The sequence below is a fragment of the Argentina silus genome (genome assembly GCF_951799395.1).
Source record: "Argentina silus genome assembly, chromosome: 22".
NCBI lineage: Eukaryota > Metazoa > Chordata > Actinopteri > Argentiniformes > Argentinidae > Argentina > Argentina silus.
This window is the reverse complement of record NC_139676.1, coordinates 13,395,886-13,423,491: the sequence shown is the minus strand read 5'-3', so window position 1 is coordinate 13,423,491 and position 27,606 is coordinate 13,395,886. Positions and strand designations below refer to the sequence as shown.

At 42.7% G+C, this 27,606-nt stretch overlaps 2 protein-coding genes across 6 annotated transcripts in view; one reads left to right on the top strand and one right to left on the bottom strand.

The window, feature by feature from the left end:
• Positions 1–6,404: 6,404 nt before the first annotated feature.
• On the top strand, positions 6,405–13,267 carry LOC310821563 (uncharacterized protein; the record flags this gene model as incomplete). Its single annotated transcript, XM_083693648.1, has 12 exons — positions 6,405–6,477; positions 7,096–7,791; positions 7,902–7,988; positions 8,094–8,408; positions 8,555–8,875; positions 8,977–9,291; positions 9,558–9,801; positions 10,175–10,273; positions 10,433–10,681; positions 11,023–11,182; positions 11,681–11,756; positions 12,748–13,267. 12 exons carry the CDS (start codon positions 6,405–6,407, stop codon positions 12,765–12,767), a joined length of 2,655 nt encoding a protein of 884 aa, XP_083549774.1. The 3' UTR covers positions 12,768–13,267.
• Positions 13,268–15,034: 1,767 nt separating this feature from the next.
• Positions 15,035–27,606, bottom strand: part of LOC310821741 (NACHT, LRR and PYD domains-containing protein 3-like) — a 13,230-nt gene continuing 658 nt past the window's right edge. Inside the window, exons 2-12 of one of the 5 annotated variants that reach the window (XM_083693922.1) lie at positions 26,811–27,257; positions 24,955–24,992; positions 24,548–24,790; positions 22,412–24,326; positions 20,193–20,366; positions 18,358–18,528; positions 18,068–18,238; positions 17,801–17,974; positions 17,543–17,716; positions 17,292–17,341; positions 15,035–16,899 (exon numbers count right to left, since the gene is read on the bottom strand). In XM_083693922.1, the coding sequence (XP_083550048.1) occupies positions 16,346–16,899; positions 17,292–17,341; positions 17,543–17,716; positions 17,801–17,974; positions 18,068–18,238; positions 18,358–18,528; positions 20,193–20,366; positions 22,412–24,326; positions 24,548–24,790; positions 24,955–24,992; positions 26,811–27,223 (4,077 nt within the window). In that variant the 5' untranslated portion in view covers positions 27,224–27,257 and the 3' untranslated portion in view covers positions 15,035–16,345. Of the gene's footprint in view, positions 17,090–17,291; positions 17,342–17,542; positions 17,717–17,800; positions 17,975–18,067; positions 18,239–18,357; positions 18,529–20,192; positions 20,367–22,411; positions 24,327–24,547; positions 24,791–24,954; positions 24,993–26,810; positions 27,258–27,606 lie in introns of all 5 variants that reach the window. The other 4 variants (XM_083693925.1, XM_083693926.1, XM_083693924.1 and 1 more) reach the window with 4 other exon arrangements.

Below are 27,606 nucleotides of genomic sequence, written 5' to 3'. Positions count from 1 at the left end.
CACACAAAGGATTTTCTACAGGTTCGTGTGTACGAGGGTCCATTCTGCTCAAGTGGGGGCGCATGCATGTTGATGCAGGGCTCAGCGACATTTTATTCAGTTGTCAGTTTTGTTACATTCTTCAAATAATCTGTTCTCTTATCTGTCAATTAGTAACTCAAGTCAACAATTTTCAATGCCCCTATTGTACCTCACAGTTACGTCATAGTCTCCCCCTACCCCCTTAGCTGTGTATAAATACTGCAGTTTCCAGGTGGAATATATCTCGCATCTTCGCTGAGTGGTGAGTGAAACTTGGATCTTAAACAGATCCCAGCAATACAAGACTTACTGACACAGTGATTGAAATGTACTTCACTAGAATTTACTGGACAGGAAATCTCATCGCTTTTTAATGTGTTTTTGTTTCAGGTTTGTGTCTGGTCTTAAGGATGCTGCGCTTAATGATGACCTCTGGGGCTCTGCTTCTTCTCCTGCTGGTACAGTCCATTGCTGCAGATGAGGGCTCAGGTAAAGGGCTGAATGTCTTATAAGCTCCCAAGAACTTCATTTTAACATGGTGTGAAAGCCCTGATAAGTGATTACTACCGCCAGTTGATTGTTCAGAAAGACTGTTTGTTTACATGAAAGTGGAGGGAAACATGTCACTCAATAAGAGAGTAGTGTGTGAATTGTGTTGACAGTTTTGGGCCCAGATGGTCAATGTATAGTATAGTAATTTTTTCAAAAAATATAATCGATGAGACTGAATCACTGTCTTACCTCATTCAGCCAAGGAGTCCTTCGTTTATTTATGCAGCCATTTTAGCGACATACGGATCTCCACTTCACTGACATACTGTAACGACCCTGTGTAACGACCCTGTGTAACGACCCTGTGTAACGACCCTGTGTAAGGCCCGTTGCAGCTCCGCCAAGGGAGTTAACTCTCTAGGTGTTGTGGCTAGCGCGGCCGGTTTGTAAGCGAAAGATTGCGAGTTCGATACCCGCTTAAGCGGGTATCGCAAGCTACCCCGCCGTTCGCTACAATACTTTCTAGTTGTCTCACATGCCCCTGGCTTGGGTCCAATGAGGTTGCAGAGAGTCCCCAGTGCAATACCCGTACAGACTGCAAGGCGTGCGACGAGACCCGTTTTTCGCTCATGAACTATAGACCGAAATCTAACAAATGATCCCATTCAATCACGTTACAGCAGGGGCGTAAGTTTCGAGGAGGCAAGGGGGACTCCTAAACATTTAGATACAAAATAAATGCATTTTATGTAAAAAGCAAGAATAAAACTGCTTCATTTGTCAAGAAATATCAGAGAATAATACACAGAGCGCTGAGATTTTAAGGCGAATGGAAAAGTTTACAGCAGCGACCCAGTAGAGCAGTGGTCAGAGACGGTATTGTTTCTGCCTCCCCAAGAGACTTAATTTGGATATTTCATACAAAATGCAATACAATGTGCTTTACAGGAAAAAATCTGGAGGACTTTAGAGACTAAGAAACTAAAAAAATGTATCGTTTTATCGTCTGGGAGAAAATGCCTATTTGCAGTGTGCAGACATGTTCACGCACAAACAAACAAACAAACAAACATGTACCTTATCAGAATCAGAATCTGAAGTCTTTTTTATTTGGCCTTGTATATTTGCACATACAGGAAATTGACTTGGTGAGGTTGGTGCATAAAAAACAATAGCAAATACTGACAAGAAATTTACAAAATATCAAAAAAATTAACAAAATAGCAATAACAAATTTACAAATTTACAAAAAAGAACAGCAGAACAATACATTTTGTAGGCTGTGCGAGTTCAGACTCAGAGTGAAGACATCAGGTAAACCTTACAGCAGACAAAGCCAGGCACAGTAAACAGTGATGTATGTTGATACTCCCTCTCTTGCAATAGGTGATTTCCCCACACCTGACAGCTGGTCCGCATCCTTCAAGTGTGGGAGCAAATACTGTCCAGCCGGACAGGATTGCCTCTACGTCAATGGCTCTAGGAAATGCTTTGACCCCTGCAAACACTACACCGCCCTCGAAGACCCCAGACGATCAGTGTCATACAAACGCGTCCCCGGTGACACCGTCAACGACCGCTCCCGAGACTGGGAGGGCTGGTATCGTCTGAGTCTAAATGGCTTGAATGCCAAGATGCCCGAGAAATGTGTGGACGAGTCCATGTGCGGGACGCGCTACCCGATATGGCTCAGTACCCCTCATCCCACCTCCGCTGAGGGATTGGTACGGTCCAGAGTCTGCACACACAAGTGGAGCTGCTGTCGGGACGTTGAATATATCCACGTCAAAGCTTGCCCGGGTGACTTCTACATCTACAAGCTTGTAGATGTAGAATACACAGAGTCTGCGTACTGTGCAGGTACTGTATAGTAAGAATCTTGGAAATCTGTGTTTTGATTATTCAGTTGGCTTGGATTGTAATTCTAAGTCTGCATTCCACTGTAACATTCCACTGTATGTTATCTTTCAGCCATATCAGAAGCCCCTAAAACGACCCCTGAACCCACAAACAGAACTACCACAGCGAAGACAACACAAGCCATATCAGGAGGCCTTACAACAAGCCCTAAACCTCTAACCAGGGAACCGCGTCCTCCAATCCCGGACACAGAGTTGGTGTGTGGGCGGAACCTAATACAGGTGGGTCTCAACAGGGCTCACCTGAAGGCCGGAGGTCTGAACGCCTCCTCTGCTCACCTGGCCGACCGCCGCTGCTCTGCCTTTAAAGAACAAAACGGCACCGTGTGGTACCCGGTGGAGCGCAGGGAGGGCGACTGTGGAAACACACTGAAGGTGAGAGATTATCACTCAGTCATCTGCAACATCCAGTTCTACTATTACCACTGCCACAGCTACATATTTCACCTATTATGATACTGACTTTCTCTGCTCACTGAAAGATGGCTCTCTCTTCTGAACGTATTTTCTTGTTCTTTTTTGTCTCTTCAGACAAATGGATCCCATGCCATCTTCTCCAACAATTTATTTGTCTACCCCTTGACTGTGCCGACTGGTTCTCTCCCAAGGCCAGTGAGAATCCCCTTTTCCTGTGTCTATCCCATGGACACACAAACCAGCCTGGACGTGCCCATCAATCCCTTGTTGTGAGTGGTGACGCTATGGTGTACAATATGATATTTTGTAGAACAACCTTGATGTTATTGATTAAAACAGCGTTTTCTTTTTTTTTACCTTACTTTGTTTACCTTACCTTGCTTTATTGTGTTAATTTGTTTACCTTCTGGTCATTCACAGTCGTATTACTGTGGATGCATATAACACATTATATACAAAAGATGCATTCAGTGATGCATTGTTAAGTCCAAAAAGATTGACTGAGATTATTGAGCTGCCTGTCTTATGAATGGCTACGCATGACCCCATGTCCTCCATCTTCACAGGGGAGGGGAAGGAACTGGCATCATAAACATTGGCTCTCAGGCCAAAGCCTCCATGTCTCTGTACCACAACGCCAACTACACAGGGCCTTACCCAGCAGGCAAAGTCAGCCTGCCAGTGGGCACTGCCCTGCATGTGGGCGTGTCTGTAGAGGAGACAGAGACAGAGCGCTTTGTGGTCATTCTGGATGACTGCTACGTCACTCACTCCCCCAACCCTGATGACCTCATTAGGTACTACCTCCTTCAGCACAGGTATGGACCACCTTATGTCTGTATGGTGTTTACTTTTGCTTCTGTGTGTTTTTAAGTTTAAGAATGTATGTTTGCAAAGTGCATTTTTGTGTTATTATGTGTTTGTGTGTGTTGTTTGTAGTACATGTTTACTTACACATGGAGAGGATTGAGAAGGTTTACAGTATATTTCTTACTTGAACTTCCTTATCTCTCAATTATGTTTGCAGGTGTTCTAGCGACCGTCGCCAGGTAACAGTGGAGGAGAGTGGTTTGTCCCTCCAGGCACGTTTCTCTGCTCTGCTGTACCTGTACCGGGGGGACTACCAGGACGTCTTCCTGCACTGCAGCCTGAGCCTGTGTGACAAGAGCAGCTCCTCCTGCTCTGCAGTGAGTCCACTGTTGCACACCACCCCAGTCTCTCTGACTCTCTCTGGTCTCTCTGCCTCTCTCTGGTCTCTCTGACTCTCTCTGCTCTCTCTGCTCTCTCTGGTCTCTCTGACTCTCTCTGCTCTCTCTGCTCTCTCTGCTCTCTCTGGTCTCTCTGACTCTCTCTGCTCTCTCCAACTATGGTCTTTCTGGTCTTTTATACTTTTAGAGATTGATAGGTACTTTATTGATCCCCGAAATAGCAAATCGCTAACTATGCCACCTGCTGGAATGGAACTTAAAACAATACTGGTTCTTTATCTGTACATTATCAAATTTACTTCATAATTTTTTATAATAATAATTGTGTGACATCTCATCTTTATTTGTCAATTTCTGCTCTCTCTTCTCAGGCGTGTAACAGAAGGAAATCCCGCTCTGTGTCCAAATCTGTCCCCCTCAAGCCCCTCACCATCGGACCAATTACCTGTGAGCATTTCACTAGATGTGGAGCTGTCAATCATGTTTATGATGTCAGTGATAATAACTTTGGCAACTGAGTCTGTTTGTTTCTCTTTCAATTCCACAGGGACTCAGAGTTTGGAGTAAGCCTCGAGAACAACCAACATTCGATTCCCAAAACAATTCCAGCGTGTGCTTCCCCTCATCACACTTCCCCACCTGATTGTTCCGTTTTTGATTTTTATTTCCAGTAAATTGGGGGTAAATTAATGCTAGTAATAAACATTGGTGTTATTGGATTACAGACCACACTATCATAGACATCCCTTTACCCCAAACCCCTTTATTTTCTTGCCATTGCCAAACTGGAGATAAATGACCTGTGGCTTGCAGCCAAAAACACAATATGAGCATAGAATTACCACAATAAGTTTAAAACAGTTTTTCCAATAGGTATGCTGCACATGTTTTCACAATGAATTTATTTGTAGCATTGTGGTTTCTCTATGGGATATTTCTTGGGCATTGCTACATTCATGTTCTGTGTGAATTTTATGATTTCATGGTGACAATAAATCAGAATCAGAATCAGAATCAGAATTCTTTTATTTGGCCAAGTATATTTGCACATACAGGAAATTGACTTGGTGAGGTTGGTGCATGGGACATAAACAATATGTAAGCAAAATATGAACACAAATTTTACAAAATAGCAAAATATTAACAAAAATAGCAAAAACAAAATAGAACAATAAAACAATAAATGACGTAGGCTGTGTGAGGCTAAGACAGTTTGCTAGAATGTACCTAAAAAGCCTTAGATAAGATAAGATAAATATTTTCATGGCCCAGAGTGAATGAAAGAGGAAAGTTTGGAGAAAAAAGGAGCTGCCCAAGATTTACAGCATACCACCTCATCTGTGAAACATGTTGGAGGGGGCGTTCTGGTTTGGGCATGTATAGCTGCCACTAAAACTGGCTAACTTGTCTTAATTGATGATGTAACTGCTGACGGCAGCAGCAGAATGTATTCTGAACTGCACAGAAACATCTTGTACCAGCAAATGCCTCCAAATTCATTGGATGGCGCTTTATCTTCAGGCTATATCTTAACTGCCCCTCCTAAACACCTCTTCATCCCCACTACCCCCTGTACAAGTTTCTCTACTATAAATAAATAATAATTATAATATTTAAAGTTATTATTCCTTCTTCTAGCATTGTGACTGCCAATAGCCCCTGGTCCTAGCATAGATTACTTTTTCTTATGATGACTGATGGATAGATGATTCACTTACTTAAACAAATGTATTTGTTGTAAGTCGCTTTGGATAAAGGCGTCTGCTAAATGCCATAAATGTAAATGTAATGTAAATATAGAGAAAGTAAACAACTGAACAACTTAATAGCAGAAACAACAATCATAATTCCTTTCCCCTGAAACACTCGATGACCTTCATGTAACTTACAATAACACAATAGTAATAAAAAGCCATAGCATAGTAGCGTGTTTGTTCTGCTTACTGGTTGGATCAAATATCCAGGTCAAGTTACTTTACAGTTGTCAGTCAACTCGAAGTTATTATTTCCAAGAAACTACGGTTGTGATGTCACATGGCACATTTTTGAACACTCCCATTCAAAAGGAAAGGTACATAATGTCAGAGAAACGCAGAGCTTGATAGTTCCCTTCACCATATAACACAGGTACGTTTGCTACCATATAACATGGCTATTGATAATAATGATTGTTGTATTAAATTGTCAATGTTAACTACAGCTTCTATGGCATGCTGACCACACATATACGTATGAGTTTATGTCTTTCATGAGGGGCTCAATTACCATACATTTAATGTTTTGTGTTTTTTTTTTATTGACAGGTTTCACACATAATTCATTCATCACAATCTGCTGGTACAGAAATATGTGGCACATGTTGATGACATCAGGCCTCCTACTGCTAACGCTGTTACCTGCCATCTCAGCAGATAGCTCAGGTGGGGTTGGATGGCAAGCATGCATTGTCACTTAGCTTGTATTTGATTCACCCAGACTGTTTTTAAGTATATATTTGGCTTACTTAGGTAAATACTGTAGTAGCCATAGTTTGCTTAGTCAGTATGTTTATAGTGCCCCATTTGTTCTGAAACTATTTTACTTTTTAGTGAAATAATAATAATATAATTGCGATAATTCAATTCACAGTTCTCCAATGTCTAAGGTGTACTAGATCTTTTACTTATTTTTTTTAATTCGTAGAGAGCAAGCCCTGGAATTCAGGGTGTAGAATACTATTTGCAAGGTAGTGTAAAAGTATTGCAAGAAAATGGTTTGTTCTCAAGGCACATGTGCAATTTCTTTTTGGTGGCAGCTCAACTACATTGTGGTCAGGAACATTATTTGAGAAACACTGATCTGGTTGCAATTATCCTGCTGCTGCATATTCTCGGTTGTTTTGCTTCAAGAATAATTTACGTTAGTTGTTGGCTCCACAGGTTCTGTTGTTACCAGTTGTGAGGCTTGTCACCAACATGCCACCTGTCTTGCCTCTCCTCTGGACAATGAGGTAGAAAGTGTACCTTCCTCATCCCCATCGGTCACCTGCACCTGTATAGATGGTTTCTCTGGCGATGGTCTATCATGCTACAACCGGTCAGCCTGCGAACGCGGTTCCTGCTGTCGCCAAGATTACCGCTGGTCCTCGGCGGTGGGCTGCGTGGATGTTGACGAGTGTTCCCTCCCCGATCAGCCCTGTGCCCCCCCTCAGGTCTGCGAAAACACGCCTGGATCCTTCAACTGCTTGGTACCCCAAGAGGGCAACACTCAGCGCTCAAACAGCCCAAACTCTGACCCCCGTTCTGTGCAGTTCGGCTGTGGGAACACTCAATGTCCTGCTGGCCAAGACTGCCTCAGTGTCAACGGCACCCTGCACTGCCTTGACCCCTGCCGACACTACACCGCGCTGAATGACGCCTGGCGCGCCACCGACTTTAGAGCAGACCACAGCACTCCTGCGTGCGACAGCCGCGGTGACTGGCAGGGCTGGTATCGCCTCTTCATCGGCAATGCCAGCGTGCAAATGCCAGAGAGATGCATTGCCACTCATATGTGCGGTACAGACGCTCCTCTGTGGTTGAGAACACCCCATCCAGTGCCTTCGGATGGGATAGTGAGGCGGCGAGTGTGCGGGAGCTGGGAGCGTGGATGCTGTCAGTTCGAATCGAATCCGATCCACGTCAAAGCCTGCCCAGGAAACCACTTTGTCTACAAGTTTGTAAGCCCGACGCTTTGTCGGTTGGCGTATTGTGCAGGTAAGGCGGTATGTGTCAATGTTTTATTATTACACTGTGAGGCAAAATAATAATGTTAAATGTTATTAAATGCAATTCTCACCTTTAATGCCTTGCTCGTGCTCCGGTAGATGTCAACACAATGGTGTGTGGTACATGCAGAGATGGTGAGACCTGTGTGAGCGAGGACAAGGTCAATTGGAGGTGTGACAGGCACGGTGAGAACTCAAAAAACACCTTGGTTTGAAGTTGATAATTTACGCAGAATAATAGAAATGCCTATTTCTTTTAATGATCATCAATTTATATTTTTGGATTATTAGCTGGTGCCCAGGTCAGACTGGCCAATGGCAGTAACTACTGCTCTGGGAGAGTAGAAGTCTTTCACAACGGCCAGTGGGGCACAGTGTGTGACGATGGATGGGACATAAATGATGCCCAGGTGGTCTGTAGACAGCTGGGGTGTGGTAATGCCCAGTCAGCGCATGGCAGTGCCCACTTTGGACAGGGCAGCGGGCAGATCTGGATGGATGATGTTGGATGTTCGGGTGGAGAGTCTGCGCTTACACAGTGTCGACATCATGGGTTTGGAATCCACAACTGTGGTCATTTTGAAGATGCCGGTGTTGTCTGCTCAGGTAGGTGTGTTCTCACTAACATTTGAGTTTTTTCAACCAAAAACTAATGGAAGTCAGTGGTTTTGGTATCAAAAGGTTTAAATCAAGGTTCCTTTGTATTAACACTTATTTGTTTCATTGATTCAATGCATGTGTTGTTTTATCAGTTGACAATCAGGTCAGGTTGGTCAATGGCAATAACTACTGTTCTGGGAGAGTGGAAGTCTTCCACAACAACCAATGGGGGACAGTGTGTGATGATTCATGGGACATGAATGACGCCCATGTGGTGTGTAGACAGCTGGGCTGCGGTATAGCCTTGTCTGCACCAATCCAAGCCCATTTTGGACAGGGCAGCGGGCAGATCTGGATGGATAATGTCAGCTGTACAGGCAGTGAGACGTCCCTCACACAGTGCACCCATCAAGGGTTTGGAACCCACAACTGTGGTCATATTGAAGATGCTGGCGTTGTCTGCTCAGGTAAGAGTCTCCTCCTCACTTCCAGTCTGTTATTCAGAATTTCTCATGAGCAACCATAAATAGACCATCACCGTTGGTTGAAACATTACTTGTGGTTGTTCCATCAGTCGACAACAAGATCAGACTGGTCAATGGCAATAACTACTGCTCTGGAAGACTGGAGATCTTTCACAATCGCCAGTGGGGAACGGTGTGTGACGATGGCTGGGACTTGGCTGACGCGGAGGTGGTGTGTAGACAGCTTGGCTGTGGAAGAGCTCTGTCTGCACCGCATACTGCTGCCTTTGGACAGGGCAGCGGACAGATCTGGATGGACGATGTTGGATGTTCAGGCAGTGAGACGTCCCTCACAGAGTGCAGCCACCGTGGGTTTGGGACCCACAACTGTGGTCATCATGAAGATGCTAGTGTTGTCTGCTCAGGTAAGTAAGCTTCTGTCGTATTCATCTCTCAGGCACTAGTTCTCCCAGTGTTAGCATTTGGAATGGGAGGTGTAGACATTTGATCAGGAGCAGTATTTGTAGGGATGTGATGGGGATGGGGGTGGGGTCATGCTTTACCAATATTGATATGAACACTCAAAACAGAGAGAGATTTTGTGATTGAAATATCAAAACTAACATCTACATTTTCCCCGAACCCTTCATTCCTTCTCTCACTCTCTCCTTCAACCTCTTTCCTCTTCCAGAGAAGCCATTCTTCCCAGACCCAGAGCTGGTGTGTGGGCGGAGCCTCTTACAGATCGGTATCCACAAGGCTCAGCTGGAGGCCGGGGGTCTGAACGCCTCCTCTGCTCACCTGGTGGATCGCAGCTGCTCCGCCCACGAAGAACGTGATGGCTCAGTGTGGTACCAGGTGGATCGCAGGGAGGGCAGCTGTGGAAACACACTGGAGGTGCGAGGAGAAAACACCTCCATCTGCAGAAACCCTCAGTAGAGCCACAAGACTTCACATAGCCTTTATCTACAAGAGTTTTTTGGGGGTGTTGGCCTACCGGTTTAACTCATTTTGTGCCGAAAAATTCATATATTATGATGCTTCATTTTGTAGGCAATCAAAGTATTGTTGCTAGGTACATATCAAATAAAACACTTGGCACTCTAGGTGGTGAGTGTTCCGGATTTGTTTGGCAGTTAGTGAGTTAAAACAAACTGCCTTCAAAGGTTGTTTAATAACTCATTTATACGATCTTAAGATTATAATCAGCTTTCTTTTCTTTTCTTTTTTCTCTTTTTCATCCCTCCAGACAAACCGTACCCACGTGATTTATTCCAACAGTTTATTTGTTTACCCCTTCCCTTTAAGAAATGTCTCCTTCTCAGAGCCAGTCAGCTTCCCTTTCTCCTGTGTGTTTCCGCTTGATGCCAAGACCAGCCTTAACGTGGCCATCCGACCTTCGCTATCGTGAGTTAACTCACTGTCACTTAATCATTAAATCAGTGCCTATTTAAAAAGAAAATTGCATTGCTGATGGAAATGTATAAGATTATTGGAGTTTACAGAATATAATTAAATGTATGAGTGGATATGCCTCAGGCTTTTTCTTTGCTTGACCCCTGGCAGGAAGAGAGAGGTTGGAGTCATTGGCTTTGGCGCCAGGGCTAGAACCTCCATGTCTCTGTACCGCAACGCAGACTACACACAACCTTTCCCAGCGGGCACAGTCACCCTGCCAGTGGGCACCGCCCTGCATGTGGGCGTGTCTGCAGAGGAGACAGAGACAGATCGCTTTGTGGTCATTCTGGAGGACTGCTACGCCACTCACTCCCCCAACCCTGATGACCTCATGCGGTACTCCTTGATTCAGAACAGGTCAGTGACTTAGGTAATGTTACGGAATGGAATTCACAGAAAGGAAAGGTCTTGGGGTCATGAGATAAAGTAGAAAGGTTTTCTAATAAACCACTGAACAAACATTGTGAACAGTCACATTAAAAGAGAACAGTCACATTTCTCTCTGGATTTTCACTCCAGTGGAAACGCGCCATTAAAGCGTTAATAAAATTAAATTTTTAAACAAAAATGTAAATCCCAGAATAATTTTATGAGAAAGGAATATTGACTTGCAATGAAAGTGACAGTTTTTCAGACACAAATATATCCAGGTATATTTGAATCTCTTAACTTTTTTCTCCCTGCAACCCCTCGCCTAGGTGTCCTAGTGACGGTAGCCAGGTGAGGGTGGATGAGAGTGGTTTGTCCCTCCAGGCACGTTTCTCTGCTCTGCTGTTCCTGTTCCAGGGGGACTACCAGGACATGTTCCTGCACTGCAGCCTGAGCCTGTGTGACCAGAGGAGCTCCTCCTGCTCTCCAGTGAGTCCTGTACTCCACCTCCCCAGTGTCTCTGACTCTCTCTGGTCTCTCTGACTCTCTCTGCTCTCTCCAACTCTGGTCTCTCTGACTCACTCTGCTCTCTGACTTTCTCTATTAATCTCTGGTCTCTCTGACTCTGTCTGGTCTCTTTTTAGTTTATCTGACTCTCTCTGGTCTCTGGTCTCTGACACCCTCTGGTCTCTGGTCTCTGACACCCTCTGGTCTCTGGTCTCTGGTCTCTGACACCCTCTGGTCTCTGGTCTCTGACACCCTCTGGTCTCTGGTCTCTGGTCTCTGGTCTCTGACACCCTCTGGTTTCTGGTCTCTGACACCCTCTGGTCTCTGGTCTCTGATACCCTCTGGTCTCTGGTCTCTGGTCTCTGACACCCTCTGGTCTCTGGTCTCTGACACCCTCTGGTCTCTGGTCTCTGGTCTCTGGTCTCTGACACCCTCTGGTTTCTGGTCTCTGACACCCTCTGGTCTCTGGTCTCTCCTCAGAGCTGTTCTAGAAGACTATCCCGTTCCGTCTCCACCTCTGTCCCTCAAGAGTCACTTACTATTGGACCAATCTCTTGTGAGTATACTCTTCATCCATGCTGCATAGTCGTGCACACACACACACACACACACACACACACACACACACACACACACACACAGACAGAAACACACAGAAACATGCACTGTAAAAACGGTTGGCTTATGACAGCCCTCACCTGTTGAGATAAACAAAAGTATACTGGTTGCTAGAGTTGAACTGCCTACAGAGCTGCCCGATCAGAACAGGGCAGATGTGAAGTCCCAAACTTTGTCACCATAACACACACACACACACACACACACAGGTTACAATGAAGGTTTTAATGATTTGTGTTTTTCAGGAAAGAGAGGAAAACAATACTGCATACAGTATATCGTACATACACAATAATACAATGCAATGATAATTATACTGTATGTGAATCAGACTAGACATACCTATGGACACCTCAACCCAATAGAGAGAGAAAGTCGAAAGTCGCTACAAGTTTTATCTGTGCACATACATACTGTACGATAACAACAAGTTAGCAACGGCAAGGCAGACTTCAACCAGTTGACTAACGCTGTAACAATGTTATAAAACACCACAACATGTTATAAAATGTTATAAAACATCACAACAACGCATTTCCAACACTTATCAATGGACGCAGAACACGAGTTTGAGTATACATGATGAGTATACACAAGAAAAGCTTGACCCTTAGTGGCACCTTACCACGTAATCGCAAGGTTCCCGGTTCGATTCCGACCCTTGACCTATCTTGCATGTCATCCCTCCTCTCTCTCCCATCCTTCCTGTCAATCTCTACTGTCTCTATCCCAATAAAGCAGAAAGGCCCTAAAAAGATATTTAAAAAAAGAAAAGCTTAACCGCAGGTGAGCTGCCCGTGACCTCTCTATTTACACACACACACACACACACACACACACACACACACACACACACACACACACACACAAACACACACACACACACACACCTCATAGGTGACATCCCGTTTGTGCTGTTTGTCTTCTAGGGATCAATGGACCAGTGTGACCAGACCCATTGAACAGCAAACATCACAAGACCAGACACTGCTTGGATCAGTTGTATATTTCAGATTGATTGACAGATGCCACAATGTCAATCTGTTGGTTTAAAAAGCACTTGGTCTGTACACTAGCACATTGTTGCAACACTGGATTAAGATATTGATGATGATGATGATGATGATGATGAGGATGAGGATGAGGATGATGATGATGATGATGATGATGATGATGATGATGATGAACATGACGAGGAGAGATAATAAAAAGCATGTTTTATATATACAGTATCAGACTCTATTGTGGTAATTCTATCCTTTTGGGGGTATTCCAAAAAGCGGGATTAATGAGGAAGCAAGCTAACTTCAGTCAGATCTGGAATCAACTCTGAATGTTCTGTTCCAAGGAAAAGCTGGATCAGAAACTATGGTAACTAATCCTTCAGAGCTAACTTGCAGGTTCTAAATTCACATGCTGTCGACCAATCAAATCAGATTCCCTCCCTTCTGCAAGGATTTTCTGCACGATCCACATCAATCAACATTCTGATATCTAAGCGCAAACAAAATTAGAAGCACATGTGGATACAAATGATCAAATAGTTGAGATTGTAGGAATGTTTGTTTATATGATACAGTGAAACCTTTTTCATTATCTTCAAATGACCATACCTTCGCCAATTACTAGACCACATGTGCATAGTCTATTAATCAGACATTATATTTGAATGTTTTAACATATTTCATCAGATCTAAAGCGTTACTGAATCAGACATGGCTCTTTGTTGCAGCTTCCTGCATTACTTCATTGGAGATATCGGTGTTCATCTCTCCAACCTTTCAGCACATCGTACAGTATTAACGAGTTAACTTAATTCAGCTGTGATTTAGTGGCATCACTGGACTCAGAATCAGCCTCTCTGGAACTACATTACCCTGACTTCCAGCTTTAGGTTAGCTGAAGCCAGATATCTTTAGAGAAGTCTGAATTTTCTCAGCTCTTTTCCTGGAATACCCCCAGGATGTTTTCATATTCTGCGTCTCCCTGGTGGCATGTATCACTGGGGTAGTCCCTCACATTCTAAGAGAGAGAGAGAGACACACACACACACACACACACACACACACACACACACACACACACACACACAAACAAAAGACAATATTATTGGTGATGATTATCTGCTCTTTCTGTAGCACATGGCTATTTGCAACTGGAAAAGAAGATGATTTTGAGTGTCTTTAATATGGGAAAGACTTACCTCCAACGTGTCATAATCAGGAGACGTGGTCTTCCTGTTCAGAGTGGTGTACGTGTCATCAGGGTGCGCCATGTGTGGCAGTTTACCACAGGGAACCAACTGACTATCAGCTCCAATGTTTGTGTCCTCTGTGTTTCTCCTGGGGAGACTGACAGAGTGAGTTCTGTTGTCCCAGATCCACAGGCTCATGTAAAGATGATTTACATGGTACCAAATGGTTCTTAATATACTACTACTGCTACTACTACTACTACTACTACTACTACTAATAATAATAATAATCATTATCATTATTATTATATATGCAATTTAGCAGACACTTTTGTCCAAAGCCACTTATTGTATAGTGCACTTAGTGCAAACATATATTTGTATACTATGGTTCCTGTGGGAATCAAACCTTCAATTTAGGCCATGCAAGCCACGGGACTATACTCAAACACTCCAAAGTGTTATTAATATATAACTTGTAGGTAATAACAATATTTAAATGGGCAACCTGTAATTGGTACATACATTTTTGGACTTTTAAATTAATTATACATAGCCATTGTTTCTTGAAGAATACAACTTCTAAATAACTCATGAGATTAGATCAACTGTTTTACCCCATCAGAAGATAAGATTGTTTCACGCCACTGTTTGTAAACAATACAATTGTAAACAAACACCGTATCGCTTCAAAACATGGTAAAAACTATTCGTTTTCGTCTCATGGATGGTCAGTCCTTGCATCCATAGCTTTGTCTATGACATTGAGAGTGATTACATTTCTCCACCTCCATCCCTCGGCTGAATTACTCATATCTTTGCTATTTGGGAGAGATGATATCATAGTTGTTGTGTACATCTAAAGACATGACTGTATTTTATGTAATGTAAACTGTACATTACAGTAATGAACTCTCCTCTTCATGTAAATTATACATTACAGTACAGTTGGTTGATGTTATGAACTCAAGTCCTCCATGTCTATTCTCAACTTTGCACAAGTACTGTCCGCTGTCCTTCGATGTAACATTAGTGATGATGTAACTCTGCCCCGATCCAATTGGAGAGAGGTGTTCCGGATTGTCGCTTTTCTTGTACCAGGTGTATTTGTCCGCTGGTGGGTTGGCATCACTACTGCAGGTGAGAGTCACTGAACTGCCCTCCACTATTTCCTTTAAATACCTTAGAATTAAAAATAGATCTAATCCTTGGTGTTCCACAGAACTCTCAGATCTCCTTTTGTTGAGAAACCAGGCCTGGGCCAAAGCTAGACAACAGACTCAGTAGCTGATTGGCTGATTTTCAGACAACTGAGAAATAGATGTACCTCATCAAGTTAAGAAAGCTAAATCAAGCTACTTCCTAAGTGCTATCTCGGATTCTGCTGGTGATCCTACAAAATTTGGGGAAACAATTAATGGCCTGAAGCTTGAAAATCCAAACATATAGAACCAAAAATAGAAAGCACTGATATACCCATTATTTTCATATCGGTAGACACTTTATCAATAACAGGCTGATAATTATAAGAATCTTAAATACTATCAGGAATGTAAATTCCTTCATACTTCATCCAATATAAAGACCATCTCCATCTAAACTGTACTTATAAAGGATCATGATTGAATGTAGAAATGGGCATAATTTCTGTTTTTTGTCCAATTTACTTTATACCCAAACATTTCACCAAAGTCAGATTCAAAATTGTTGGTATTGAATTAGCAGATCTAACAAACAAATATTTAAACCATACATTTGATCTACCTCAACAATAGAAATAACAATAAAATCTCCTATTCACAGTGAAAGCCTATTTACAGTACAGCACTCTTAACTTAACAGACAATAATTGTACAGTCAAATAAATAGAATCCTTAATCTCTTAATAACCAGTGTTGGTTTAAATCATCTGATAAAACACAATGGAAGTCTAAAACAAAAACAGAAAACGTTATTTCTCTTCAGATAAACTCTGACATCATCAGAGAGAGAGTGTTGTGTGTCTGAATGATGCAAAACAAACATTTAACTATATTTACACAAAACACATTTGATCAATCGAAGATGTAACAACAATAAAATCTTTCACTATAGCCTTTCACGGTACAGCACTCTTAACAGAAAAAGAATATACAGTCGAAGGAATAAAGCATTCATCTTCATAACTGTGTGATGACATTAACATTTCCCTCCAAAAATGTCCATGTCTGTTGGCATGATCACATGTGAACAATACATCATCATGACATCATGTCACACAGTTGTGTTGTGTTTGAACAGGAGTGTTACTGTGTTTCCATGGAGACTCAGGTGTTACTGAAGGACACACAGAGCTACTCTATCGCGCAAAGGGACAATGAACAGGTCATAAGACTTTCTAAATGAAAAGCTGGGTAGAGGGCCTCAGTGAATGTGGTGTGGAATGTGTACAGGTGAATCATTGTGTCAGAGCATACCCTGAAGAAGGACAGAATACCAGCCGGCTTGTCCAGATACACTCCTACATGTAGAAATGTCCTCCTCTCTGCGTCGGAGAGGCTGCTGGTGAGTTCAATTCTTAGATTATCATGATATACACAAGGGTAATAAGTAGGCTCCATAGACCAGGAGTTCCAATTCATTCCAATTGTAAATTCACCACTCATGCTTCCCCTCCTGCTGATTCCTTTGTATGTGACTCCGATTTGAACGTCCCCATTGTACTCTACCTCCCAGTAATGGCGCCCAGTTAGACCCTCTCTACACAGCACCTGTGTACCGTCCTCAAATCTCTCCAGGTGATCAGGATACAGCTGCTTTTCCCTTGTCCACATCACACTCCTGTTCCCCTCAGACAGAATGAGGTTTCTGTGTGCTGTGTTTGAGTCCAGAGTGAGATCACAGGCAACTGTAAACAAGAGAAGTTCGATGAGAGAAACATCTGAGCTTGGTGTGTTTGTGTGTGTGTGTGCTATATCACCATTATGAGTTTGTATAAGTCAACCCGTCAATCCAAATGAAATGTTGACTGAATTGTTGATTGACTTGTCATCGTGAGGGTGTTTTCATACTTTCCGGTTCTCTATGTTTTCTGATACCTGGGTGGGAGTGACAAATACTATTGTGAGTGTGACTAAAGGGAAAACATGTCAACCTGGGTAAGTCCTGTTAGGGTCTGTTGAAAGAACTACTTAGGGCTTGTAAGAATAAAATGTGAAAGTTATATTTTTGTGTATACTATTATTTTCCTGAGAAGCAATGCCTTTGACATGTCAGATAAAAAGCACATTCCATTCTTACACTTCTTCAGTAGCTCCAATTTCACCCAGCACTCTTCATTATGGTCCATACTGTGGAGGAACAGACGGTAAGGCAGAGGAACAGACGGTAAGGCAGAGGAACAGACGGTAAGGCAGAGGAACAGACGGTAAGGCAGAGGAACAGACAGTAAGGGAGAGACGCTGAATGAGATTGTGAAGTTAGCAGCACTCAAGACAAGGCAACCTGAAAATGTTCTGCTTCCAACTAATGCATTATCTCTTCATACTTACTTGAGTGTCTCCAGTGTACAGCGTGGATCATCTCGTACAGCAGAGAGGAGCCTCATCCCTATGTCTCCTGGGTGATTGAAGCTCAGGTCCAGCTCTCTCAGGTGGGAGGGGTTTGACCTCAGAGCTGAAGCCAGAGAAGCACAGCCTTCCTCTGTGACTCTACAGAATGACAGTCTGCAGAGAGAAGTCATGGGATGAACTCATTTGGCACATCTTTCTTTAACCACTTAGTGAGTGATTATGTTTGTTAATACTGACCTTAGTTTCTTCAATTTACAGTGTGGATTCTCCAGTCCTGTGGAGAGTTGCTTCACTCCTGAATCCTTCAAGTTATTGTGACTCAAGTCCAACTCTCTCATGTGTGAGGAGTTTGAGCTCAGAGCCGAGGCCAACTCCTTACAACAGTGTTCACTGAGATTACACTGATATAGCCTTAAAAAGAGATTTGAAAGAAAGACAGTCAATACAAATTAGGCATAATTTTCTTAAGTACAATAAGTGAGTGAGAACAAAAACAACAATCACCTCAATATCTTCAATTTACAGAGTGGCCTCTTCAATCCAGCAGAGAGCAGCATCACTCCTGAATCCAGTAGGTTATTGTGATTCAGGTCAAGTTCTCTTAGTAGTGAGTTTGAGCTGAGAGCTGAGGCCAACATTTCATAGAGTTTGTCGATTTGTATATTTCGATTCAACCTGATGCAAATGATTACATCCATTTTAGATATCAAACATGTCCCCTGACCAATATAGCAATTGATACGAGTATGCAGATCATTTACACAAAAGTGAGACATTGAGACATTGACACTGACCTCAGTTTCTCCAGTTTACAGTGAGGCTTCCCCAGGTCAGAGAGTACCTCCTTTAATGAATCCCACAGTATGTTTCCACTTAGCTCCAGCTCTCTCAGGTTGGAGATCAACGGCTTGAGTACTGAGGCCAAATGTTTACGTCTCTCTACTGAGAGTCCATCCCCAGCGAGACTAAATGCAGAACAAGCTTTTGTTATTATTTATTGGATTGAAATTCCATATTTCTCCAAAGTCTCTGCCCCCCTCTTGAACTGCACCCTCTATTCCTCTCTCTCTTGAAGTAGTTACTCATCTGACATGGTAATTGTAAAAGCAAATCAGTGAAAAGCTTGCATTGTGTGTCTCCCAAAAGCTTGTCTTTGAATACATTTTGGAGACGATTTTAGCCTTTGAGCTGCATCCCCCCCCCCTCATGTTACCTCTCCTTGCATAGCTTACGTGGTGTGTGCCTGAGGAACTGCAAGTTTACTCACTTGAACAGAAAAGTTGTCCTTAAAGGGCTATGGTAGTACTTAAGCTGTGAGAGAATAACAGTTGTATTCTGTGCGTCAACTAACAAAATGTGCTGAAAATGCTGCTGTTCAAGGAGAGGAGTGGACCTTGATCGTCAAAAGAGATAAAGTACTACATCACCTACTTCAGCTTTTCGAGAAACTCACTCCAGACTGGCTACAGTATCTTATTATAGACAGTTGAGAAAGAAAACAATATAACACATCTGTAAGTCAGGTCCCCCACAATGTCAAGCTTTTTTTTTTTACAACCCTCATATTAAGTGTATATAGTTAAGTGTCATAAATCAGAAGAACCTGTCTAACCGTGTCTCAATCCCTCGCTCTTCATCATTTGATAATCACACTGGCGTAGTTGGACCTACAGTACTTCTCAGATTTCTTGCCCGCCCACAACGCAAAGAGAGATCATAAGACTTACTATTATACTATAAACTATTATATACTATAATCAAAAAAATAAAATAATAATGAGCGGGAGGTAAGATGTGTGTTGCAATCCATCATTTTTTGGGAAATATAAACGTATGACATACTGTATATACACACTCACCAAGCACTGTAATAGGTGTGGAGAAGGTTTTCTTGGCACACTTTGGGCCCGTTAATACCAATCAATCATCTCTTCAATGCCACAGCCTATTTGAGTATTGTTGCTGACCATGTGCATCTTTTCATGGCCACAATTTACCCATCTTCTAATGGCCCCAAAACTATATCCATATAAAATGTCAATATTCTTTTTCATCGTTTGGTATATATATGGTAAAAAGCAGCTTTCAGGTGCACCTATTTTTCCTCTAACTTACATTTGAAACTAATGGTTCAGTAATGCACCTTAGCTATCGAACAAGGCGTTTGTTTCAAGATTCCTGGTGTTAGTGGTCACAGGAAAAATAGGTGCACCTAAAAGCTGTTGACATTTCATATGGATATACTTTTGGGGTGAAATGAAAGCAGTACACATTATATTTTTACGTGTGCTTTTTATTTATGCTATAGCAACACATACAAGAGAAGACTTGTCAACAACATGTTTGAAGTATGATTTGTCAGAATACGAGCTTATACAATTATGGTTTTTCAGTGCACAGATACTATAATAGTAATTGTCGGACTCCATCATACCTCAAAATATAAGGCGGCATAGCTTCAAAATATGTTTAAAACTCCCATGTCACAGACTGTCAGTCCTTGCATCCAAAGTTCTGTCCATGAATTTGAGAATGGTAACATTTCTCCAACCCCGTTCGAGCTTAATGCGGCAGGGCTGACATTTTGTAAAGAAAAAAAATTGAATTACAGAGAGTGGCTTTAACTGACCTCAGTGCATCCAGTTTGCAGTGTGGACTCTTCAGACCAGCAGAGAGCAGCTTCTCTCCCGAATCCGGAAACCGATTATGTATGAGATGCAATTCTCTCAGGGGCGAATTTGGTAATTGGAGAGCTGAAGCCACACTTCCACAGATCCATTCATCAAGCCAAACACCAGAAATTCTGCAGGAACAAAGAAATTATTTGCACCTGGGATTAAGGTAATAATAACATTACATTAAATTATGTTTAAAATCACCACCAAGTTATAATTACCTTAATCCCGACTAAGACACTTTTGCTTTTTATTTATTTTTCCAATCATTGACACAAAACATAGCAGTTGCTTGCTGGGATAGATTCCACCCTGTCTAACTACTAGTTAGTTTTCAGAGCAAGGCAGCAGGTCTACAATCCTACAGATAACGTATGTACTTTGGCTACAAACTTTCCTTGTAGTATGTTATAGAAAAGACATTGATAGAACTGTTTAGAGGAATATTGCCAGGATGTCTTGATTGCTCTTACATGGTTTATACTGCTTATGTATTGCTAATGGCCATTTTGAAGGTTTGTATGTTTTATGTTTTTGCTGTGCCTTAAAGTCATCACTTGGCAGCTTGATTCATTTTACTCCAGGTGCTGCTGAAAGTAATGTGCACTTTCTCACAGATGATGCAACTTGTTTTGCTCTTTTGGTCAATTGAGTTGAAATTGAATAAATGCTGTTAGAAATGGCTTTGTATTGGCTGGCATAGAGGACTGTCCTCCATGGACGTGTTGTGTGGGGTCGTGGGAGTGACTAGTAATTGCTCATGCTGTTGTGATGATGTGTTTCCCAATTCTATGGTATATTCCATTTTCACAGTAGGTAGCCAATGGGTTTAGACCAGGTTAACCTGCACCTGCTAACATGGGTTTCAATGGGGAAACTTGCTTTTTGCACCAGCCACTGCACAGCGCCTCTCCCATTGGATTGTGGTTGCCATTGTTGAGGCGTACAATAGCTTGGGATTGCCATTGCCCCTCTCGCACTGAGCTTGTGAAGAGTGGTTCGCTGGATAAAATGGGCGCGCTTGCATGGTTTATCCTATCCTTTACTGGGACGGGAGAAAGGGCTATCTCCTCGCAAGCACCACCGGCCTTTACCAGGCGCGATTGAATAGGGTCTTTAGTAAAGGCACACAACAGGGCTGGTGCTCCTTCAGAGAACCTGGGTTACAGCTTAAGTTTCTAAGAGGACCAAGTTAACCAGCCCCTGCTAACAGGGGTTTTAAAGGGGAAACTTTTTGGCAGTGCCCTGCAGTTCACCCAATGGCCACATGGTATAGCCAGCTTCAAAATCTCTCGGCAGGATTGCTCCCCTGGAGGTGAGAGGGCCCTAAATACTATGACTTTGATTGCACTGTAAAAGCAAACAATACACAACTGCCATTTAGGAGGTCCTGGGTTACTGAAGTGTCCCCTTTCAGAATATGAAATCTAAGTCATATAATGCTGGATTTTGGGATGAAAGGGATAGTTCAGGTTGTTGTTCAGGTTAGACCTAATTTTCCACCCACTTGGAGTGTATTAGGCTCAGCCAGACACTTTCTTTGGTCATATTTGCATTCTTGTGCATTTTTTGGCTAGGCTCAGGGCTAGTGTTTAACCATGCCAATGGAAGTGGCTGGAAACAGCAGCCACTGCTCTCAGTATGACTACTTAAAATAATCTCATGTCTCTGTGGGCTACATACACATGTCGATATGAACCCTTACAAGTGTAATAGAGAGAAACGTATGTGTTAAAATCCACACTAAAATCCAAGATGGTGCTGTATATGGCTGCCTCAGTTGGAGCGGCTCTACAACTATTTATTCATCAACATACAACTATTTACTATTTGTTTTTTTGTTTTTTTACTGTATTTAATGTTATTACTGTTGATGTTTAGATTTAATCTATTATCCTTATTACATTCTGTTGTTGATGTTGACTGATGTTGCAGAGCTACAATTGTGCTAACACCAAATGTCAAGATGAATGCACGGTAATGAATTAAAATGACACAGTTTAGTTAGGTACCCTGAACTTCCTGTAACCCGTTACTCTAACATACGGTATCTATCCCTGTAAAATAACAGAACCATTTTCACATGGTTCATGGGTAGTGCCTTAATTTGGGTCTACTGAACACCATGGTAGAAGGAAAGGAAGGTCTCCTCTCATCACACATCAGTACTTACATTGCCTTTCTGCAATTCTTCACAGCTGGAACAAGTCTAAAAAAACCCTTGGATGATGTTTTGAATCTCTTCAGGTCAAACACATCCAGCACCTCCTCTGACATCTGAAATCTGTAGGCCAGTGCAGAGCACTGAGCAGGTGAGAGTTCTGTTTCTGCTCGATTTTCTAACAAGTACTTCTGAACGTCTTCTTGTAGGACGCTGTCCTTCATTTCAGTCAAGCAGAGGAAAAGATTGAGGCACCTTTCAGGAGAGACATCAATTAAATCCATCTCTTTCAGTATTGTCTTGATTTCCTTAACAGTCTCAGAACCGTTCTCTGTCTGCGGCAGTAGACCTTGTAGGAGCTGTTGTGACGATTCCAAAGAGATGCCGACAAGAAAGCGGAGAAACATGTCCATCTCTCCATCTTTTCTCCCGGTGGAATTGTACAGCGCAATCTCCATCAGCTCATGCAAGGGAAGCTCTACAGGCTCTTCGTCCAGCATGGCTCTGAGAGATTCCTCTGATCCCTCCATCAGGAAAGATTTAAGGCTTGATGACTTAATGCTCTTGTTTGCAAAACTGTGAAATACATACAGAGCAGCAAAAAACTCCTGAATGGTAAAATGCACAAAGCAGTACACCTTCTTTGTGTGTAACACAGACTCTTGTTTCAGGATTTCTGTGCACAACCCACAGAACAATGCAGCTTCACTGACATCAATGCCACAATTTGTCAGGTCTTTTTCATAGAATATGATTTTGCCCTTCTCCAGCTGTTGAAAAGCCAACTCTCCCAGCTTCAGAATGAAGTCTTTACTTGATTCCAAGATCTTCTCTGCATCCATCTCATGTTGTTGCAAGTACTTTTCATTTGACAGCTTTGTTTGAATGAGCAGGAGTTGTATGTACATCTCAGTCAGAGTTGTAGGGATCTGTCCAGTGTCATTTCCCCTCAGCATACACCCTAAAATCTTAGCAGTGATCCAACACATGACAGGTATGTGACACATGATGTCGAGGGTCCTTGTTTTCTTAATGTGTTCGATGACTCTGTTGGCCAGGGACTTATCACTGAATCTTTTTCTGAAGTACTCCTCTTTCTGTGGGTCATTAAACCCTCGTACTTCAGTCACCAAGTTGATGATGCACTTACCAGGGATCTTATTGGCTGCCGCTGGCCTGGAGGTTATCCAGATCTGAGCAGAGGGAAACAGATCCCCTTTGATGAGGTTTGTCAGTAGCATGTCAACTGATGATGTTTCAGTTAGATCACTCACTTTCTTGTTGTGATGGAAATCTAATGGAAGTCTGCTTTCATCCAGACCATCAAAGATGAACATGACTTTATGCTCAACATATTTCTGTGCATCTTTCATCTCTTTAAGTTCAGAGTGGAAGTAGTTCAGAAGTCCATGCAGACTGTACCGGTCTTCTTTGATTAGGTTCAGGTCCCGGAAAGGCAGCACAAAGATAAAATCTATATCCCGATAGGCTTTTCCTTCTGCCCAGTCAAAGATGACCTTCTGCACAGCTACTGTTTTTCCAATCCCAGCGATGCCCTTCGTCAGCACAGTCCTGATGCGTCTTTGTTCTTTTCTTTCTTGGCCAGGTAAGGGTTTGAACATGTCATTGCACTTGATTTGAGTGTCAGACAATGTTTTTCCCCTGGATAGGTATTCAATCTGTCGAACCTCATGTTCATTATTGACCCCTCCCCTTCCTCCCTGTGTGATGTAGAGCTCCGTGTAGATGCTGTTCAGGGGAGTTTCATCATCTGGATTATTTTCAGTCCCCTCAAAGACTAATCTATACTTCTCCCTCAGACTGGCTTTAAGTTTCTCTGTAAATTGCTGCAGCTCAGATGTATGTGTCCTTTGTTCATTGCTTCTGGTCATTCCATCACTGTCCTTATCTACACAGGCGTCTCCACCTGGAACAGAGGAGGTTGACTCTTAAATTCAAACAGACTTAACTTAGAGGCGTCAAACATGCTACCCACAGTATATTTGTGGCCCATCTTATTTATTAATGTTGGGCAGATCACAAGTGTTGAGCTTCATTATTGCTTATAGGCCCCTAGAGCGGATCCTAGAGTGAAGGGGAGAGAGAGAGAGAGAGAGAGACAGAGAGACAGAGAAAGGGAGAGCTTACCCAGGTCTTGGACCAAATATGGATTATTCTTCTGGAGGATCCTGTAGAAGGCTGATTTGACTTTGACTGAGTTTAAGGACACGAACAACTCCCTCATCTGTTTCTGGCTGGTCGGGGCAGCGCTGATGTTAGAGTAGACCTCACCATGGATCATACCTCTCTGGAGCAGGACATCTGCTATGGGCATCACCGAAGTAACCCTCTGAATGAGATCAGCCCTGTGATCGTCCACAAACTTAGCATCTGGGGTTGAATAATAGGCAGATATGTTACATACACACACACACGCACACGCACACGCACACACACACACACACACAGACACACACAACCCAACATACATGCAAACGTAGGACTACGGAAAACAGGAAAAAACTTCAAGGGAAAACTTAGCAGATCTCCCTCACCTCTCTTCTCTGTCTCAATGGAATCCTTCACATTCTGTCTGTCAAGAAAAATAACAATCAAAAGTGAAACACGAATAGTTTGTCCATTTGCGTGTAAGCCATATGAGTTATGGCTTTTGAATGAGTTTGGGTAAACACAGGAATTAATTCTTCCTTTCTCTCTTGCGCCATCTCTCTCTCTCTCTCTCTCTCTCTTTCTCTCTCTCTAACCCTGATAAATCACCACCCTGTCCACCAGGGCCCATACCTACATCATTATTGCAGTAGATGAGAGTTTCTAAGGTTCATACTGCTGTCGCAACGGTGAGGCACGTGGTCCTCTGTGGCTCAGTTGGTAGAGCATGGCGCTAACGACGCTTAGGTTGTGGGTTTGATTCCCGCTGGGACCATATATACTGAAATGTATGCACTCACTGCAATGTAAGTCCCTTTGGATAAAAGCATCAGCTAAAGGGCAGAGGTACAGTACTTCAATGGCGCTGCTGTGGCAGACACAAGTTGTGAAGAGGTGTGAAGTGCTTCCAAAAGCCACCACTAGGTGGCCAAGAGCTGTGAAGGATGTTTGAAAAGATATCCTCTATATTTGGCAAAATCGATCAGCTCATGAATTAAAAGAAGATGATGAGATAGACGTTTTTTAAATATATACCTTAATGAGGACCAATTGGTGTTTTTCAAATATCATTATCTACTCTCATACTGTTAAATACCGGGCTCTGAAGGCAACTACTTTGGACTGTTTTCCACATTTTCCGCAACAACGTATTTACATTTCTCCTCACCAGCCCTAAACGCAGCAGAGATCTTCGTAACGGTTCTGTGATCTGTCTAATGAGGCAAGGGGGTCTATGAGGGGGCGTGAACTTAATTTATTTCGGGTTAGGGTTAGCATGTAGCATGTATAGTAGCATGTAGCATGTACAGTAGCATGCGTGTCTGATTGGCCCGCTCTCACTGTCCCCTTAATCCCAAACTAACCCTCAAATACTTGGACTGCTTTCAAGTCATTCAAAACAAAGAATGAAGGACTGTAAAATACTGTCTGCTTCCTGCTTCCAACTGTCAAGTTGATTCCACACTGCTGTGGTGGTACTGTTGTGCTACCATCGCCCAGCCATTAACCTTTTAAACTCTCACCTACTGTACAGTTTTCTGCGAAAGCATTTCCTCATTCCAGCTAGTGGCAGTAATCAAGCAGAGTATTCATAAACCCATACTGTACATTGACTAGACACTGTTCTCATACTGTAGGGTTCTCATACTGTAACTACAGTTTACCAAGGTATACATACTGTATTAGCTAGACACCAGTGACAGGGGTCTCATAACAATGGTTTACCATGGTACACATACAGTACCAGTCAAAAGTTTGGACACAAACTTGCCAAGAGTGTGCAAAGCTGTCATCAAAGCAAAAGGTGGCTACTTTGAAGAATCTAAAATATAAAACCTATTCTGGTTTGTTTAACACTTTTTTTGTTTACTACATAATTCCATATGTGTTCCTTCATAGTTTTGATGTCTTCAATATTAATGTAATAAAAATAAAGAAAAACCATTGAATGAGAAGGTGTGTCCAAACCTTTGATTGGTACTGTACATTAGCTAGACTCCAGAGACACCCCCCCCCCTCCCCCCCTCCAATCTACAGCCTCTTACAACACAGGAGCAACTTTGAATTCATGCATTTGAGAGAGAAAAAAAATAAAATAAAATAAAACTGCCAATGACTGCCAATGCCACCTGGTCCTAGCATAGATTTTTTTCTTATGATGGCTGATGTATAGACGATTCACTTAATTTAGACAAATGTACTTGCTATGGATAAAATGTAAAAAAAAAAAAATCTGTCTCACCTGGTCTCACTCCTCTCATCAGTGTCTTCCTCTTCTCTCCTCTCTTCAGTGCCCTGCTCTTCTCTCCTCTCATCAGTGCCCTGCTCTTCTCTCCTCTCTTCAGTGCCCTGCTCTTCTCTCCTCTCATCAGTGCCCTGCTCTTCTCTCCTCTCTTCAGTGCCCTGCTCTTCTCTCCTCTCATCAGTGCCCTGCTCTTCTCTCCTCTCTTCAGTGCCCTGCTCTTCTCTCCTCTCTTCAGTGCCCTGCTCTTCTCTCCTCTCTTCAGTGCCCTGCTCTTCTCTCCTCTCTTCAGTGCCCTGCCCTTCTCTCTCCATACAGAGACTGTACTCTTCTTTGAACCTTTTGTCTCTCTTTCTGTTGGAGGACATTCTCCCCCCGTCTTCTTTCCAACATTTGGAGCAACTACTCCCCATGTCTTTGTCTGTCCAGAGTCTTGATGGATGAAACCTGGCAAAGATCACATGCAACCACACTTGTTTTATCAAGTACGTATTCAAAGCTTAACCATAAACAATTATATAAAATACAACAGAAGGTTTTTGATGCATCAACCACACTATGTATTCACTCATGCATGTCAAACCATTTGATTTGATTTGCACCTTTAAAACAAGGTGTGTGTGTGTGTGTGTGTGTGTGTGTGTGTGTGTGTACGTGTGTGTGTGTGTGTGTGTGTGTGTGTGTGTGTGTGTGTGTGAGTGTGTGTGTGTGAGTGTGTGTGTGTGTGTGTGTGTGTGTGTGTGAGTGTGTGTGTACGTGTGTGAGCGAGCGAGAGAGGGTGGGACAGAGAGACAGA